General features: G+C 41.6%; 1 protein-coding gene across 2 annotated transcripts in view; it reads left to right on the top strand.

The window, feature by feature from the left end:
- Window positions 1-17025, top strand: part of LOC122415378 (uncharacterized) — a 26460-nt gene extending 9435 nt beyond the window's left edge. The window contains exons 1-11 of one of the 2 annotated variants that reach the window (XM_043427463.1): window positions 2513-2632; window positions 3743-4299; window positions 4411-6788; window positions 11700-11987; window positions 12253-12396; window positions 12530-12733; window positions 12853-12997; window positions 13122-13259; window positions 13347-13661; window positions 13841-13946; window positions 14046-17025. In XM_043427463.1, the coding sequence (XP_043283398.1) occupies window positions 3783-4299; window positions 4411-6788; window positions 11700-11987; window positions 12253-12396; window positions 12530-12733; window positions 12853-12997; window positions 13122-13259; window positions 13347-13661; window positions 13841-13946; window positions 14046-14217 (4407 nt within the window). In that variant the 5' untranslated portion in view covers window positions 2513-2632; window positions 3743-3782 and the 3' untranslated portion in view covers window positions 14218-17025. Of the gene's footprint in view, window positions 1-2512; window positions 2633-3742; window positions 4300-4410; window positions 6789-11699; window positions 11988-12252; window positions 12397-12529; window positions 12734-12852; window positions 12998-13121; window positions 13260-13346; window positions 13662-13840; window positions 13947-14045 lie in introns of those variants that run through there. The other variant, XM_043427464.1, reaches the window with a different exon arrangement.

Here is a 17025-nt window from a genome sequence, read left to right as displayed (position 1 = left end):
TCGCCTGCGGACACCCTGCGTGAGTGGGCGCGGTGATTTTATTCGCGAGGTGTCAAATGATTCAGTAGTTCGCGCCACACGAGGGAGAGAGAGAGAGCGAAATAGAACGGGTAATTAGGTGACATAACGTGTGTGAAAAAATCGGTGGCGTAGCGTGGGCGTGTGCTCGTCGGGGTTCGACACTTTCTACGGCGATTAAGAAACGATGTGGGGCGGGGGTCGCTCCGAGGATCGCGCTGTTATTAAGATCGTTTAATTGCGACGCCGCGAAGCGCCACTTACGGTCACACGTGTCTCGGGATCTGACACGCGACGGTTCTCCGGGACGTGTGTCAAGCGCACCGCGTGATTTCGACGCTTTTCCTGGAATTATCTCGCAAAATTTCTGTCCAAATCGAACTCGAGGGAAGACAGCGGATGCGAGGGCGCAAAGGAGAAAGAAAACTGACGTTTTCCGAAGAGCCGGAGAGTCTAATTAACGGGTCTGGCGAAGGACCAAAGACGAGCGAAAATCGCGTCTCTACTCCCAGCCTCGCACGCTACCGATCGACCGATTACGTAAATTTAAAGACCAGCTTGAGAAAAAACGAACGCAACTGCGGGGGACTTTGCGCTAACGTTTCAATTCGCCTTAGCTTCGATATACATTTCAAGGATAAAAATAAATAAACGAGGAGCGACGAAGGTGAATTTTCGATCGCAGACGCACGCGACGCGCTATCGAATTACCAATGTCGATGAGAAAAAAGACAGAAATATTGCAACGAAAACAACCTCAAAAATACAGAGAGCGAGCGAGAGAGAGAGAGAGAGGGAGGGAGGTCACGTTTGTGTACGCAAGAGCGAGAATTCTCAAAGTACCTAATAGCATGTAGCGTGCGGTAATACGCTCGTGCACGCTGCCCGCCGCCTCCCTCGATAATGTAAGTAATGGACATTGCGCAAGCATTGAGAAATATTAGTGAAATTAAAATGCTGACCGAGTATACGAATCACCTGGCAATGTATATCGGCTACGATTCACGCACATGTGTCATTTTGTCACCCCGTTATTTCAATATTTTTCTTCTTGCGCTGCTCGGCGCGCTTCTTCGCTCGTCGTGCGAACGTCGGACTTTCATATACGACGTCGCTCGATCCGCGCTTCCCGCATCTCCGTTATTCGATATTTTTTTCATTCTGCTATTGAACTTGGTATTGGCATAGGAAATTATTGGCGAAACTCGCTTGGAGGCGAAAGCAAAACTCGTTATTAGATTTATTGGAAAATAGAGTAAAATCAATTTTTCTTCTGCGTGGACTTGAGTGGAAAATTGAAAAAAATAATAGGCACTTCCAACGGGGAGGAAAAATTGAAATGAAAAAAAATCGCATCGGGAACCCGAAAAGCTCTTTGTAGCTGACACATTATTTGGAATGTTAATCACGTTCAAATAAATTTTAGCCCAATTATTTGAATTTTTATTTTAATTTTTTTTTTATTTTATTATATTAGCACGATGCAGAACGAGCGCATTCTTCATTTTCGTTAAGTGGAAAGTAATTACTGTTGGCTGCTACGAAAATGACCTTTCCCTCATCAATCAACATTCCTCTCCGCTCACACGCCAGACGAGAAAAAAAATGAACTTTCAGTCACCATATTCTGCATTAATTATTGAATTAATTATAAAACGCGTGATGACGAAATTAATTAGGGAGCAATAAAGCATGCGAAGATACCTAATTACTGTCAAACATCATCACGTCTGGACTCGATTACGTTTTTTTTAGTGTCAGGGGAGGTATAACTCGAGAAAACCACACAACACTTTTGTTCGACGACGACGCCCTTATCGACAACACATTCCGGACAAAGTTTACACCGCTCACGTGGCTTATCGGACTATGTTCAGACACATTGTTATTCTCGAGACGTTGACAATTCTAAAGGATTCTGACGAAGTTAGATTATTTTGTGGTGCACGCTGTTTTCTTCGTTTGCATTGCACAAAGAACACGTGCGATTAGCGGCTTTTATGTTGGAAAGATTATTCCATTTTTATTATCGAAGTTTTATATTTTTTACAACAGCAGACTCTTAGTACTCGATGCTTTGTATCCAAGCAGTTTTTATATTTTAGTTAAAAATATCTTTTTGTTGAGCGTGAATTCCGAATCAATGAGGCCCGATTGAAGAAATGATAAAAAACTTAACGAGTTAGAAGATTTTCTAACCTCCAAGAGTCTAACAAAAGTTGAATTTTAGTCGATGTATGATTGGAACAAAAACTCGATATTCAAATCACTCGTTCTTGTGATGAATTGTGGTGAATTTTTAATTAAGGGATCATACAATTTTCTCATGTTTCACCATTTAAGGTAGTACTCACGATTACAATTACTTTCGCAAAGAATGAACGTTTAAAAATGTTGTTTGTAAAATACGAACGCGCAGCGAGCGCCTCAAACGTCAACGTTACGAAGTTGTGTCTCGGGTTCCTTCGGCAAACCTCGCGCGATCAGTGTTCGGATAGGCTGCGCGTTACGAGTTTTTTTCACCTGCGCGTAAATATGTCAGTGGCGTACGGGCGATACTAAAACAAAAATATTCTCCTCTCGAGTTTGAACTTTTTCCAGCTCAGTGACATATGTAATTATTATTGAATCCACTTAAATTATTTCTTTCGATCATTCAAATACTATGTACCATTGATTTCATTGCTTCAATATGTTCATTGCATGTGAGACTTACGTCACGAGAAATTAATAAAAAAAAATGTCATAACCTAGAATGCACGTTTGATGTTTCGACGTCGTCGTCGTTGTCGTTTAACTTTATTTCATTGTTTGTAAATAATCGAAGCTTCGAAAAAATGTGCGATTGTGAAAATACCTCAAAAATATTACGAAATTCTGATTTATCCTCGACTCGTTTCATTATTACTTCGAGATGTCAGGTATTTCGATTGGCTCGGCTTTACTTATAGGTTTTCGATATACTCTCGTCCCTGATTATAATTGTCAGTGCGGATCCGTGTTAAACCCTCACATGTCAGTTATGTTATCTATTCACCGTAATAGCGTTATATATTCCTATAAAATCGTCGATATTACTCGATTTGACATTGAAATACTCCTATTTCTCGTCGTGATAGAATTCACAGAAAATCTCATTATTCATAACAGTCCAACAACTACTCGTTTTTTATGCAATAACATTATTCAAAGGCTTATTTCGAGAAAAATTTTGATAAAAAAACAAAACACTACACGGTAACATTCTTTTATAAAGATTCTGCCAAAATAGGTTTTCTGCTTAATTGAGTTTTGGTTTTTATGATTGATGGGAACTTTGCTGATAAGAAAATGGTATAAAATTTTTATCTGGGGCCTTATCTTTTTTCTCCCATTCATGATTTTTTTATGCACACTAGTAACATTTTAATTTCCATCAAAGATTGTAGAAATTGATAATGAAGTTCAGAAATGAATGGTCGAATCAACAAAATTAACAACCGTATAAGTAAATCAATAATGCAAAGTATTTTTTTTGGTACATTGCAGTTTTAATAAATAAATTATTAAAAATCGAACCAGTCAGAATGAAAGCAGATTAGTCAACTTTCATAAATTCTTTGAGTTGGGAAAGTTTTGAACGAAATAATTTGACAATCGACCGATCAATCCAATTTCTTTGTTAATTCTCACAATGAACAATGATCTGAAAGTATGACGGTGCTTTTTTTTGTTTTGTTTGTAGCAAGTACATTTTCTCCGTTAAAATGTAAGTGAGCATTGTCATGAGTGTAACGACGTCGCAAGAGCACTCTTACCTGAAGGTGCTATTCGACTTCCAATACAAAACAGCGGAGGGACGTGAAATAGTAATAAAAAAGAATGAGCGTTTGTATCTTTTGCAAAAGACAAACGCCGACTGGTGGCAAGTCGTGCGAAATTTGGAGCAGAGGTCGTTTTATGTGCCGGCGTCTTACGTTCGCGAAATATCAAAGAACTCTGGTACGTCAGCGAGGAAGAATTCAGAGGAGGAGAGAGATACAATATTTGAACCACCGCCACAGAATCCAAGCTACAAAAGTATGCCAAAGGAATCTTCTAATGCAATGCGCAACGTGAAAAAATGGCTCGCCAGTGCGATAGACAGCAAATCGGAGCCTCCCAAAATTCACGAGAGCGAAACTCCAGCAAAATTCGATGAGTCTGCATCCAAAAGCCGATTGAGAGTCGGCCTCGAAGACATGAAAACTAAGTCTTTGGAGCGTGATCGGAGATCTGGACACTTCAGCGATAGAGAAGAAGGTAAAATGTTTACCCTTCAACTTTGAAGGATTTTGAGAATCACGGAAAGTCAAAACTCTCTAGTTTTAACAACTGGTAATATTTCCTTGAAAAAAATTTCATTCTTTTCAGATGGAATGAACGGAAGTCCGCGATCGCGGGACAGTGGTGAATACCACGAGAATCCGAGCAAGATTGTGAATCGATTCAGCACGAGTCCAAAGGCTTCAGGCTTGCAGTATCGAATGGAAGCATCTTTGCAAGATCCGTTTCGTCGGGAGCTCGAGAGTAGTTTGGACCGTCGTAATTTGGGCGTCAAATTGGGAGGGCGATTGAGAACAACATCGATGAATTCGGAGGGTAGTAACGTGGACAGTGACGGCGGTGATTCGCGGGAGGCGAGTGACAAGTTGGAGAAGGATTCGAGGGTGGAGAGGAGGAGCAATTTGTCGATACACGAAGAATCTCCGCAGGACAGTCGTGCGTCGAGTAGAAACAGCAGATCGTTGGACATCGATGGAGGGAGCAAACGTGGGGAAAGGAGCACGAGTCCGAAGCCAATTTACGGTCGTCAAATGACGATCGCGGGTGGAAGCGCGGACAAAAAAATTGCGAGTTTTGAGGGAGGAGGGAGCGATCACAAAATTTTGAACGACAAACGACGCACGTGGGCGGTCGAAGAGCTCATGTCGGAACTCACGCAAATGTGTAAAGAACGTGGAAATACGAAAAAGCCACCTTTCCAATTGAAGAGCACCGAGGTCAAAGGAAACTTCGATCCCATCGAGAAACTCACGAGAGAAATTCACGAAATGAATCGCATGAGAAGCGAGACCGTTACGACCGAAGGGACGGAACCTTCGAAGAAAAACGTTTGTAAAATTGCCATCAATTCTTCGAGCCCGATTAATGCTGAACAGGAAGATTCCCAAGACTCAATTTTGCGTAACAAACAAACGGAAATATTGCACAAATTAAACAAAAGCACCAACTACACCGAGCCCGAAATCGATTCCGCTACATCCTCGTCTCCAAAAGCACTCAAATCTCCAAAATCGCCAAAGATACTCGACGAGTACAACGAAGCAAATATTCTCAACGACTGTAACAGCTCCGAAGTCCCGTTACGTTCTCCGATCCACCGATCCTTATCACCAGATAAGCAATCTTATTATCAGAAACGTTCGAGTCCGGCACACGCTTCGGTTGAAACGAGCGTCAAGGAGCCGTTCTATTCCAACGTCAAATTTAATCCGGAAAAAGTAAAAGCGCGACCGAAATTGAAGCTCAAAATGGTCGAGCCAGCGACCGAGTTGAAGCTGACGCCTTCCCTCGAGAAACTCGCAAGCGAAATACAATTTTTGCCGGCTAAAAGGACCAACAAAACGGATACAAGTGCCAACAGGGAAGACCGCGATGTTGACAAGAGTTACGAGGAGACTTCGTCGCACTCGGACGACTCGCTTGATCGACGAGAGTATCTCGGGGCGTCGAGGCACTTCGAGTCTAAGTTGCGTTACAAAGGCAGTTTTAAAACGAAGCACGAAACGAAGCACAGGGAGCGTGAGAAGCGCGGTGACAGGACCGAGGAAGAAAAGTCGAGCGTGAAGAAAAGTTCGACTTTCAATTGTGCAACGATACCGGAATGTTACCGGCGTTTTCGCAGATGCGATTTCGTCGACCGCTTCGAACCGGTTCTCGAGCATTCGTCCGCGGCTTACAAGAGACGAAGCCGGAGTTTGAGCGACCTCGAGGCCATGGACGCGAAGTATTACGAGGAAGATAAGCAGTCGGCCTCGGAGGCTAAAATCCCCAAAAGCAAACCGATTCCACTCCCCAGAACGAAAATCCCAGCGGTCCAAATTCGCGAGAGTCCTTCCCTGGGCTCATCCGGTTTGGAAGCTCCAACGAATCTCGGCAATCACAGCAGCACTCCCCTTTCGTCTGGAAACAACCTCGAAAAGATCCCACATCGAATCATTCCGGAGCCGAGAAAATTGAGTAAAAATAAAAGCAACGAGGACAACAGTTGGCAGAGCAGCAAACGACACGAGGCCACGATTTTCTCGAACCTCGAAAAGCGCAACGTCAACATCGAGTCCAGCACTGCCGTCGGCTTCAAGAGTCTCCTCTGCGCCTCCGACTCCGGATCTGACAATTGTTTACAATCCAAAGAACTGCTCTCAACCTCCGCGGACAATTTGAACGATCGAGGCTCTCTGAGGTCCGCTAGAAAATCACACTCCAGCGTCAATTTCAACGATCGATCTCGCACCGCCAGGGAAAGCTTGTCCGACGATCAAATACTCAGCTCCAACGCGAGCTCCGAAGCTCTGCATTCCGAGTCCGAAGTCACACCCACCTTCGACGTCTCCTCGCAACACAGTCCCATCACTGCTACTGCTAGCCAAGAATCCTTCGAGTGTGCTATCGATTTGCCGCCCGGATGGAAACAGAGCTACGACTCCAATATCGGACAGATTTGCTTTATCAGCGAACAAGGAAACAAGGTGATTATTTTTTCGCACTTTTTCATCATTCCGTGCTCCAGCGTCTGGGGACAATTTCGAAAGTTTCCTCTCTGCTCACGCGGTGTTCGCAGAGATTTTCCTTTTTTTTCGAAAGTTAACGAGGTCGATTTTTTCTAAGATCCGGTGAAACCTGAATTCTCTCTTTTAAAGCGTGTAATTAACTTTTGCGAAGCTTTCAATTGTCTCATTTTTCTCATATTAATTTTAAAAATATCAGACGATAATCCAGAAAATGTTTGCAACATAAAAATCGATGCAGTTTCTTTTTTTTTTTTTTTAATTTTGATTCTAAAAATATTGAATGATAATCCAACGGAAATTCTGTCAAATTCGAAGCAATCCAATGTTTTTTTATTAGAATCATCAATAAAATATTTTGAATTAAATCAGAATTGATATTCCAATGGGAGTGTGAAAAATATTGGATCGATTCTAATTTTGCAATGAACGAAGGGAAATGAAACTCGGAACGAGTTCAATATTTTTTTTTAATAAAATTTGAAAAATATTGCATCGATTTCAATGTTGCAAACATTTTTTAATCGGATTTTCGTCAATTCTTGCGAACCGAACCTTGGATAATCGAGAAAACCTTTCAGCGTAATTCTGCCTCAAAACTGTGGATAGTTTTGTGTGGGAAATCGAATAAATTTCATTGCATTACGAAACTTTCGACTTTCCATAATGATTGAAAAAAAAATCGTTGACTGGATCGACGTGACCGAAGGATTGTCAATTTCGTACAACGTCGAGGTTCTAAAAAAATCTTGAGAAAAAAAAAGAAACAAAGTTTTTACCCAAAAAATAGCAATCTCCGCGAGGATAAAAGATAATTTAGTATTGAGAAGAGTCGGTACAACGTTTATTTATCTCTGTCGTCGACCTTCGTGCATTCGTACTGTCGTTCTGTGTATTTTCACAGTGTTTTTGATGTGCAGCGAGCTCCGAAAGGTTCGAGACGACACGAATTTGTGTAATTTCGTATATTTTTTTTCCGAGAGCGTCCATTTGGGTGTATTTCCGAGATGTAATTAGTGGCTCGCACCGATGACATCATGTGGCAATTGGACGAAGCGCGACGAGCACATGTGGTGCAGGGTGAGATACGAGAAGGGAAAAGAGAAAGAGCGTGGCGGCGGCAGAAGGGGGGAGGGGGAGAGCTCCGTTGACTTGGGTCGTGGAATCGAGTTTGACCCGAGTAAATTAAGCTCCTCGCGACGATTCTCGACACGGAGAGATCGAGCAGAAACGACATAATCGTTGCCCATCGAATTCAGCGATAATTGACCAATCCCCAAGAACAATGTTGTTTTTAAATCAATAAAAAATGAGCCCGAAACCTAAAATACCGAAAAATTTACGAAAAATCATGAGCTCCATCGATGCGATCGGAGTAAGACGGAAAAATTTTTGAGAAATTCCCATAAAACTGCAAAATCTCGCAGAAAAACAACTCGCTAGTGAAAAAGCTGGTTTGAAAAGTTGCGTTTCACAGACACAAGCGAATTTATCGGGCCTTTCGATGCAACTTTTCATATCTGCAGATATAAATCGCGAGAGCGTTTGGCGAATAACAGAAGCACTGTCCGAGTGCTATCGTTCAGACGCATCGATGTATGGGTGCGTTTTGAATTTACGTACGAAAGCAAGCGCGCTGGCATGGGGGGGGGGGGGGGTGGTCTCGATGCGCTCGCTTTTCCAGATTGATACGGCGACTCAATCCCGCGTGAATTCTTACGTTCGTGTGCACACGTCGATGTACACGGTGTCCGCCTTATTGGGGAATTTCTTCGGTAAACGGAACACGTAATTCGTCAAAAGTAACTGCCCGTTTTCCCCAGGCCCCTGACTCACGATTTCGATGGTCGGACTCGTTATTCCCGTGGAAAAGTTTTCCTCCAAAGTAAAATGCTCGATTGTTCACGGTTTTCCGCGCTTCTTCGTGACGAATGAAATACTCGATCGGGAAGTGAGAATCGATGGAAATTTTATGGCAGGAAAACTGGATTCGAAAGAAATTAAAGAGCAAGCGGGGAAAAATTTCCGATAAAAACTGATGCGAGCTCCCTTCCAATAGCCCCGCACAGCGAAAAATGCTTTCTCGCGTCTTTCCTCCTCGCTATGCACGGGGAGTAACTATTCTATTAATCTCGAGTTTGATACAGAGAGTCCCTTGTATATATAAATACGCGGTAGCTGAAATACGCGGCTGTCTCGTGAATCACATGTGTGACTGGCTTCTGAGTGGAGGCATTGAGCAGCTCCCAGTGTGATGTAGTCGTCGGGATGGCTCGTAGTACTCTCGACGTCGTCGCCGAGTTTATAGCGAGAGCGCTCAGGCGGGAGGGCTAAGAGGAGGGAAAAAAGAGAGGAGAGAAGGAAGGAAGAAAAAAGAGAAGAAAATGTGAATGCTCCGAGTCATTGGCCTAATCCGTCACATTGAAAAGCTCGAGGGACCGCGCGTTTCATTGCACAATCGAGAAGGAATACGCGCGGAAGCGAAGTTTCGGGGGAGCGCGCGAGCTCGGGGACCGGCGAGAGGCACTTTTGACCTCTTGAGATTAAAAAATGAGGATTGTCCGGCTCTCGATGAGTCAGTGAAATATTTTCCAAGTGAGTGAGGAGCGGCGAGAAAACTTTTTGGGAGTGCGTTTGGGCGACGAAAATGGAAAGCGCGGGTGCGTAACGCGAGTGCAATTTGTCCGGAGCGTGAATATCGAAATCACGGGATGTGGTTAACCGTCGCGTCGCTCTGGCTGTTAGTTTCGTAGGGAACTTAAAAATTTGAGGGAGTTTTAATAATTCTGCGATCGAAGGTCCACGATGGACGACGAGTGCTGTGTCATGGAGGAAAAAAGTTTGATTCGGTGCTTCCGAAACGCTCGGGCCTCGCTGGTCGACGAGGCCGATGGACTCTCCGAAAATCGGCAGGACGACAGCCCCGCCGAAAGCATCGGTTGGCTGCCCGATCAACTGAGAAGAGAAATAACGCGGAGCTTGGAAAAAATCGGCCAAAGAACGAGCTACCCGGTGGTCGATTGGCTCAAGGAAATTCGCTCGAGTTGCGACCTCTACGAGGTCGGACTGCCGTCGGTCGTCGGGGACGACCGCGAGCCCCGAACCGACCGGGAAGGACGATGGTCCAGCTCCGAGGAGCCCGACGATCTGAGCGAAATCGCTGAAATTTTGAGCCTCGATCGCGAAACTAAAAGAAGCTCTTTTTCTCAAACTAGTGACACGGATTTACGTGAGACTGGCTACGAAACGAAGCGTCGCGAATGCGATAGCGCGGAGATCGAAACGGAAGCCCCGGGAGCACGAGCGACCAGCCCAATGACGCAATCGGACGTCCCCGGTTCTTGGAAAACAGATAAAAATTACGAGGACGCCGTTCAATCTTTCGTTGCAACAGGATCCCTCGAAATAAGTCTTCCGATCGTCGCCTCATTCGCCAATGACTCACCGATCCTTTGCCGCCACTTCCGGCTCCAACCGGAAAACACACAATTCCCGATCGATTCGTCCTCCGATCGCTTCCTGCCCGATTTCGTTTTCTCCTCCTCCGACGATCGCGCGCTAGCCGATTGCGACCATTTTTTCATCGAACAATGCCTCAACTCCGTTGCCGAGGAGCCTGACATCGTCGCGGACTCCACAGAAACCGATTTCTCCGAGGACAATCTTAGTGGCATCGAGGACACTTCGATTCTCACGAATTTCGAGGATTCGACCTGGCCAGATCGGTACGAAAGGATCCACGACGACGAGGACGACGATCTCTCGAGCAGCGACGATATCGAGCCGATTTTCCGGTGGATCGATCACTTCGAGAGCTCCGATTCCCTCAACGAAATCTGCGCTTCCCAATCCACCGAAAATCAATCCTGTAGCCTCGATCATTCCCAGGACGCTTACGGTCTCGTCGATCACAAAAAATCTAGCGATTTTACGAGCCTCGAAACGAACCTCGATCTTCGATACAAAAACGACCTTAATAACGAGCTACGACGGGGCTCCAATTCCCAGCCATTAAACGCCCTCGAAGAGAGCAGCCAGACCAACAGAATATCAGTTGACACTTTTAATATATTTGATTCTGTGAATGAAAGCAATACCGAGAATCCAATTCCCCTGTTGCGCCGCAATTCGAACGAGCATTCTTTCGAATACCAGCCAAATTCTCATGCGGGCTCACTGGCCGAGAACCTTAACGAAGCAGCTGACAGAGTTGAGCTTATAAAGGAATATCGCGGTCGCAAGGGCTCCGCGTCCAGTGACATTGTTGCCTGGAAACGATGTTTGCTCGACGAGTATTTAGACGAGGACGAATGCGTCGATGAGGTGAGACGAAAGCTCTTCGAAAATCATCGATTCACGAGTTATTTGGAATTTCTTCCACTTCACGACTGAATTTTCTATCCTCGAACCCGATTTTTCAATTTTTCGTACCCTCAGAAAATGCTGTGGGTCGAAACGCATTTTTTTTCGTTCGATCAAAATATTTAGATCGACAGGGGCAACAGAATCGTTTTTGAATGAGACTTATTCATTCGGGAACGCTGAAACGTGATATAGGCCGAGCCGAATACAAGGCATTCGAACGATGACAAATTAATCGATGTTGATGCAAAAAATTGAATTATTTATGCATTCCAACGATTTTTAATTCATGCTGAGCCAATTCGAGCATTTGGTTTCAACAAATGTTTAGTTAAAGCTGAAAAGTGTGCGTGAGCATTCAAATTTTAGCAGCTGAGTGAACAACAGACTTTTCATGATTTTGTTATCTCAAGTGAATCAAAGAAATTTATAGTTTGAGAGTTTCAAATCCGAAAAAAAGATTTTGTTTAAACAATTAATTTTTCAAATGTACTGCTTGTTTGTTGACAGTGGTTTTCGTCGAGCGATGCAGAGGGCAAAATATACTTCTTCGAGGAGAACAGTAACGAATCTTCGTGGGTTTTGCCACCGGTCGAGAGTGGAAAATCTAATGCGAACGATGTGGACGAGAAAAAAGATAAGCTCGATCTTGATAGATCGGCGAGTGATAAAGAGGAAACCGGAAGTGCACGGAGCAATGTACAGCCTAATCAGAGTATGGGTAGTCGAGAATTGTTCACGAAGAAAACTGCTCCGATTGGCGGTGATTGGCCGCATTTGTGCGATGGAAATAATATGGTAAGGCGAGAAACAAGAATGAGTAATATCAACCAAAGTTTTTTAAATTTATTTTTGAAGAAAACGTGACAATTATGCAGAAGTGGGGCACCACCTTAAAAGGACTCCAATTTTTTTTATAATGCACCCTATGAATCAGTAATGATGCAACATATATAATAGGGCCCCACTTCTGCATAATTACTGAAAAAATATGGCAGTATTTGACATTACCGAGAGAATAGCAATGACGTGAATTACATTAATTATTGATTAATGATTTCAGCTCGTACTCAAAGAGGGAGTTATAAATCGTACGAAGATCACGGAAAATGGGAAAAAACTGCGAAAAAATTGGAGCACCTCTTACGCCGTGCTAACGGAATTATTTTTATTATTTTTCAAAGATGCAAAAACGTTCGCGATGATGGTGAGCTTAAGTGAAGCCAATTTTCAGCTCGTTATTCGAGCTTCGAATCTCCCAGTTTCCATTATTTTTCACGAATGTTCTTTCGATTGTATTCGAGCATGTGTCTAATAATTTTTTTGTACTTTGATGCCAGAAAACGGGACAATCCTCGATGGCGAAACCCGACATATCCGTTGACTTGAACGGAGCTTTGGTGGAGCCTGGCGAACGAGCGAGCAGTCGCAAAAACGTTTACATGATCAGTACCGTACTGGGACTCCAAGTTCTCGTTCAGAGCGACAATACCGCTGTTGCGACCGAATGGTTTCAAGACATACACGCTGCGATAAGAAAACTGGTGAATCTGATACTTTTTTTTTTTTTTTTTATTAATGATACAACAAATGTGATTCAGTAAACCGAGATAAAGTTTCACTTATGTTAAAAGAATAAAACAATGAAATCTGAATTTCACAGCCATCGAGCTTCAAATCCCAGGCAAAACCATTGCCGATTACGACTGAGATTCGGAAAACGAGTGGCGGTAAACAACCCACTGAAGTAAATCATCAAGAAGATACCAAAAAATCGACAAAGGTCGCTCGCTCGAGATCGATGAAAAGTAAACGATTTTGATTTTTTTAGTTTCATTTTATCGACCCCACACTCATTGCACAGCTCCATAATATTTTTCGTTATTTCACTCAGTAGGAATTTGGACGTAACTAATTTTGTTTAATATACAGTGAAAAGACTGGACGATTCGTTGGAAGATTTGAGTGGCAGTGCAGCTGAAAGACAGACCAAAATAAAAGCGAAGTTGCGACGGTTTTTCTTGAGGAGACCAGCCGTCGAATTGTTGGTGAAAAATGGCATTTACAAAGGTACGTTAAACAGTCCACTGTTCCCGAGACCACGAATGTTCATTATTTCATTTCGATTTTTAACGTTCTGAAATATCGTTGACACAGATGAACCCGCGTTTGGCTCTTACCTGAGCGATGTCTGTCCCGCGGAACCACCGAGAGTTCCACTCTTTGTAAAAACTTGCATCGAAGTATTGGAGAGCAATGAAGAAAATATGAAGACTGATGGCTTGTACAGGGCCAGTGGCAACCTCAGCCAAATACAAAAGATTAGGCTTCAGGTTGATCAGTACAAGCTCGACGTACTGGCACAGGAAGAAGATGTTCACGTTTTGGCGGGTGCTTTAAAATTGTTCTTTCGGGAACTGAAAGAACCTCTTATACCGTCGTCGTTCTTCAAAGAAGCTGTTAACGCGAGCAGTAAGAAAAGCACACATTTTTCTCCATTCAAGATTTCAATTTTATTTCTATTTTAAACTCAAACGTCTGGCATAATTTTGCAAAAATATGTGAAACTGTAATTTTAGCGATATTTTTAGTTCAGTAGCACGTTCCCTTTCGCCACTGATTCATTGAACAATGGATTTTTTCTTTTCTAGTGTTGAAAAAGAACTCTGCGAAAATTCAATGCTTCAGAGAAATAGTGAAAGCCCTGCCACCCCCGAATTACGATACTCTGCAATTCCTGCTGAAGCATCTTTTGAGGTGAGAAAGAAATAAAGTTTCGAACTTCGGTTTTCTTTTTTCCAGATGATTTCCACCTGATTTTAATCTTTTCTCTGTTTCCACTTCGCTCCTTCACAGAGTGACATCGTATCAAGAATTCAATCGCATGCACATACCGAATTTGGCAATAGTATTTGGACCAACACTAATGTGGCCCGCTGAAGAAAGCGCAAACATGGCATTGGACTTTATGCAACAAAATTTAGTTATCGAATGCCTTTTATCCGAGTACAATAAGATATTCAAATAGTTTTAAAAGTATTTATTTTTTTTAAATGATATGAAGAAAGACGATTTATTGCGCGTTTACGGGGGAGGGAATTGTTGCTTGATCCATTCCGGCGAAGTGAACACAATGAGAGAGCGTGGATTGAGATATATTTTTCGAAATATAGTTTTAAAAGAGAGTCAGTATATATTGGTGAAGAAAGAAAGAAAGAAAGAGAGAGAGAGAGAGAGATATTAATTAAAAGAGAATGAGGCAAGAGCAACGAACAGTGAGATTTCGAACATTAGCAAGGCTTGAATCGACATTAAGAATGCCGACGTAATATTCATCAGCGCGAAGAGTCCCAACGACCATTCAAGATTGTGAGAAGCAAGGAATGATCGATCGTTTAGTGCTAAAAAAAATGCTCGCGACTCCGGATCGTCGCATTGAAATAGTGCGAAAACAGAGTATACAAGCAAATCACAAATTATACTGTTTATTACGTGTATATCAAGGCTGTGTCCCTACATCACAGTGTACACGAGATCCCACAGAGCTCTTAGATATATATACGTATATATACGAGTTATTTTTGGCAAAAATCCTTGACGTTTCACTAAAAACTTTCAAATCAATCGATAATTATTTACATTCGTTTACTGTGCCAATAAGCACTCTCAACCAACTTCATATTTTGCTGTCGATTTTAATACAATATTAAATCTTCGGAATGAAATATGTTCTTTAACTCCATATCAATCGATATTAAAACTTTAAAAACTATTCGTGAAATGTTCTAAGGGTAGTTTCAATAAGAAAAGTATTAAAAACAATTGGAAAAAGGCCAGAATTTAACGTTATTCGATTTTGCTAAAAATACCTCTAAATATACGATATGATTACCTACCAGAAATGTATTATCAAAAAAACGAAAAATTTACTGTACGTATGAATGTATATATATGACGTTTAAGTGGAAAAAGGTTTTAACGTAGTTTTGGGTGAACCAAATGTTTTTGGAGTATATAAAATATACCTACCATTCGCCAAAAAAGAAAAAAAAAAGTAAAAACATAGTGAGCAAGAGAGATTAATGTACATCAGTCGATCTAACGAGGGCAATCATCGACTGGAAATCCCGAATACGTATTCGTCAGCCAAATCAGCAAGTTCTTTAAACGTCCGCTTATGAGCAATTCAACATTCCACTGAAAGATTCCTTGATTCGCGTCCAACGCCCAAATAGGCTTTTGCTCGTATATATTGCGATATGCAGAAAACGAATGGTACTCTAAGAATAAATCCGGTATTTGTTTTATTCTCGATTCCTTTAGAGCTTTAAACTTAGCACGATATTCTTTTTAATCAGATACACTCAATGTTTAATAATCGTACGTTCCCACAGATGAACGTTCCTCGTCTACGTGTTATTTTATAACCTTCATGGTCCAACCGAATCGTGGGAAATACGAAAGAGAATTTTGTGAAAGAAGCTGTGGAGAGTTTGAGGGAAAGTGCCATCGCGCGTTTCTTGTGAATTTGTTTTTTTATTTTTCGTTTTCATTTGCATCACAAAATTGGCACAAACGAAAAACAAATGTGAAGGTATGACAAATCAGTACGAGACATGGTAATCTATGATCTTTGTTTTTATTTTCGATCGAGATTCACCACGAAGGTTTTTTAAAAAAATAATTCTTATTTTAATACTGTTTTATCCATCGATACTACGACGCATAAAGATATAATGCGAACACACACACGCGAATAAAAAACTATCATTGTTGTGACGTTTGTAAAACGTATACGATCGCATATGTGAATTTATCGAAGAAACCCGAAAGTTAATCTTCGTACAGTTTATGGCACACTTGTGAATTCTCACCCAACAACTGAAACTCAATATTTTGGTGGTAGTTTTGACAAAAAATATCTGAGAAATGAAGAGAAAAAGAATTGATCGTTTTTTGAGATATTTTCATCCCTTTGCTCGAACTCATTTTTATTACGGATTGTTGAGTGAGATTCGGTGGTATTAGCCAGAAAGACAAATTTCTTGATGTATAAAAGAAAAGACTTTATCAACACGTTTACTAGAGATTACGAACTATATTTATTTTTATAAATAATTGTATGGATCGATACACGGAGGATGTGAAAAATGTTTGCAAGCGATTTGAAAATTGTCGAAGCAGCGCTGATTAATACAGAGGAAGACATAGCGAGAGAGAAAATGAAGAAAAAATCAGAATTTGTGCAATCGTAACATAATCACAATTTTCTGCACTGCACTATTTTTCCAGGTAACTGGAGGAAATCCAATGTACCAGAGTCGCACAACCTACGATCAAGAACACTCGATCTTTAGCTTTTAGAAACAAAAGATAAACTATCACGTCCCGATGAAAGTAATTCCTCCCTCTCCGGATATGGCAGTGAAAAAATGAGAGATATCGAAGGAAAACATACTTTGATCTAACTGTTGATATTGCACAAAATTATTTTACCAAAAGTTTCACCGAATTTATTCCTCGCATGTAGATTAATTAAAATTAATCAAAAATAGAATTTCAGATAACATCATCCAAATGATAGATAGTATTTGAAGAATTCACCCCCGAGCTACATGTATCAACGATAACTTTCATTTTTCTCGTCTATGGAATATGTCAGAAGAGTGTTGAAATCTTTTTCTTTTAGGTCTTCCTTCTATATGCTTCATAGGAAAACAATTATCTAAATGCGTATCTTTTATTATTGTATTTTGAATTGTATCATATTTTTTTGACTTGAAGTTATGCAAAGTTATGTATTCAATATGAATATTATATTTATTGTTATCCAGAA

The sequence above is a fragment of the Venturia canescens genome, chromosome 8 (assembly GCF_019457755.1).
Source record: "Venturia canescens isolate UGA chromosome 8, ASM1945775v1, whole genome shotgun sequence".
NCBI classification, from domain to species: Eukaryota; Metazoa; Arthropoda; class Insecta; order Hymenoptera; family Ichneumonidae; genus Venturia; species Venturia canescens.
The sequence above is the reverse complement of the archived record's forward strand: the minus strand, read 5'-3'. Positions and strand labels throughout refer to the sequence as shown.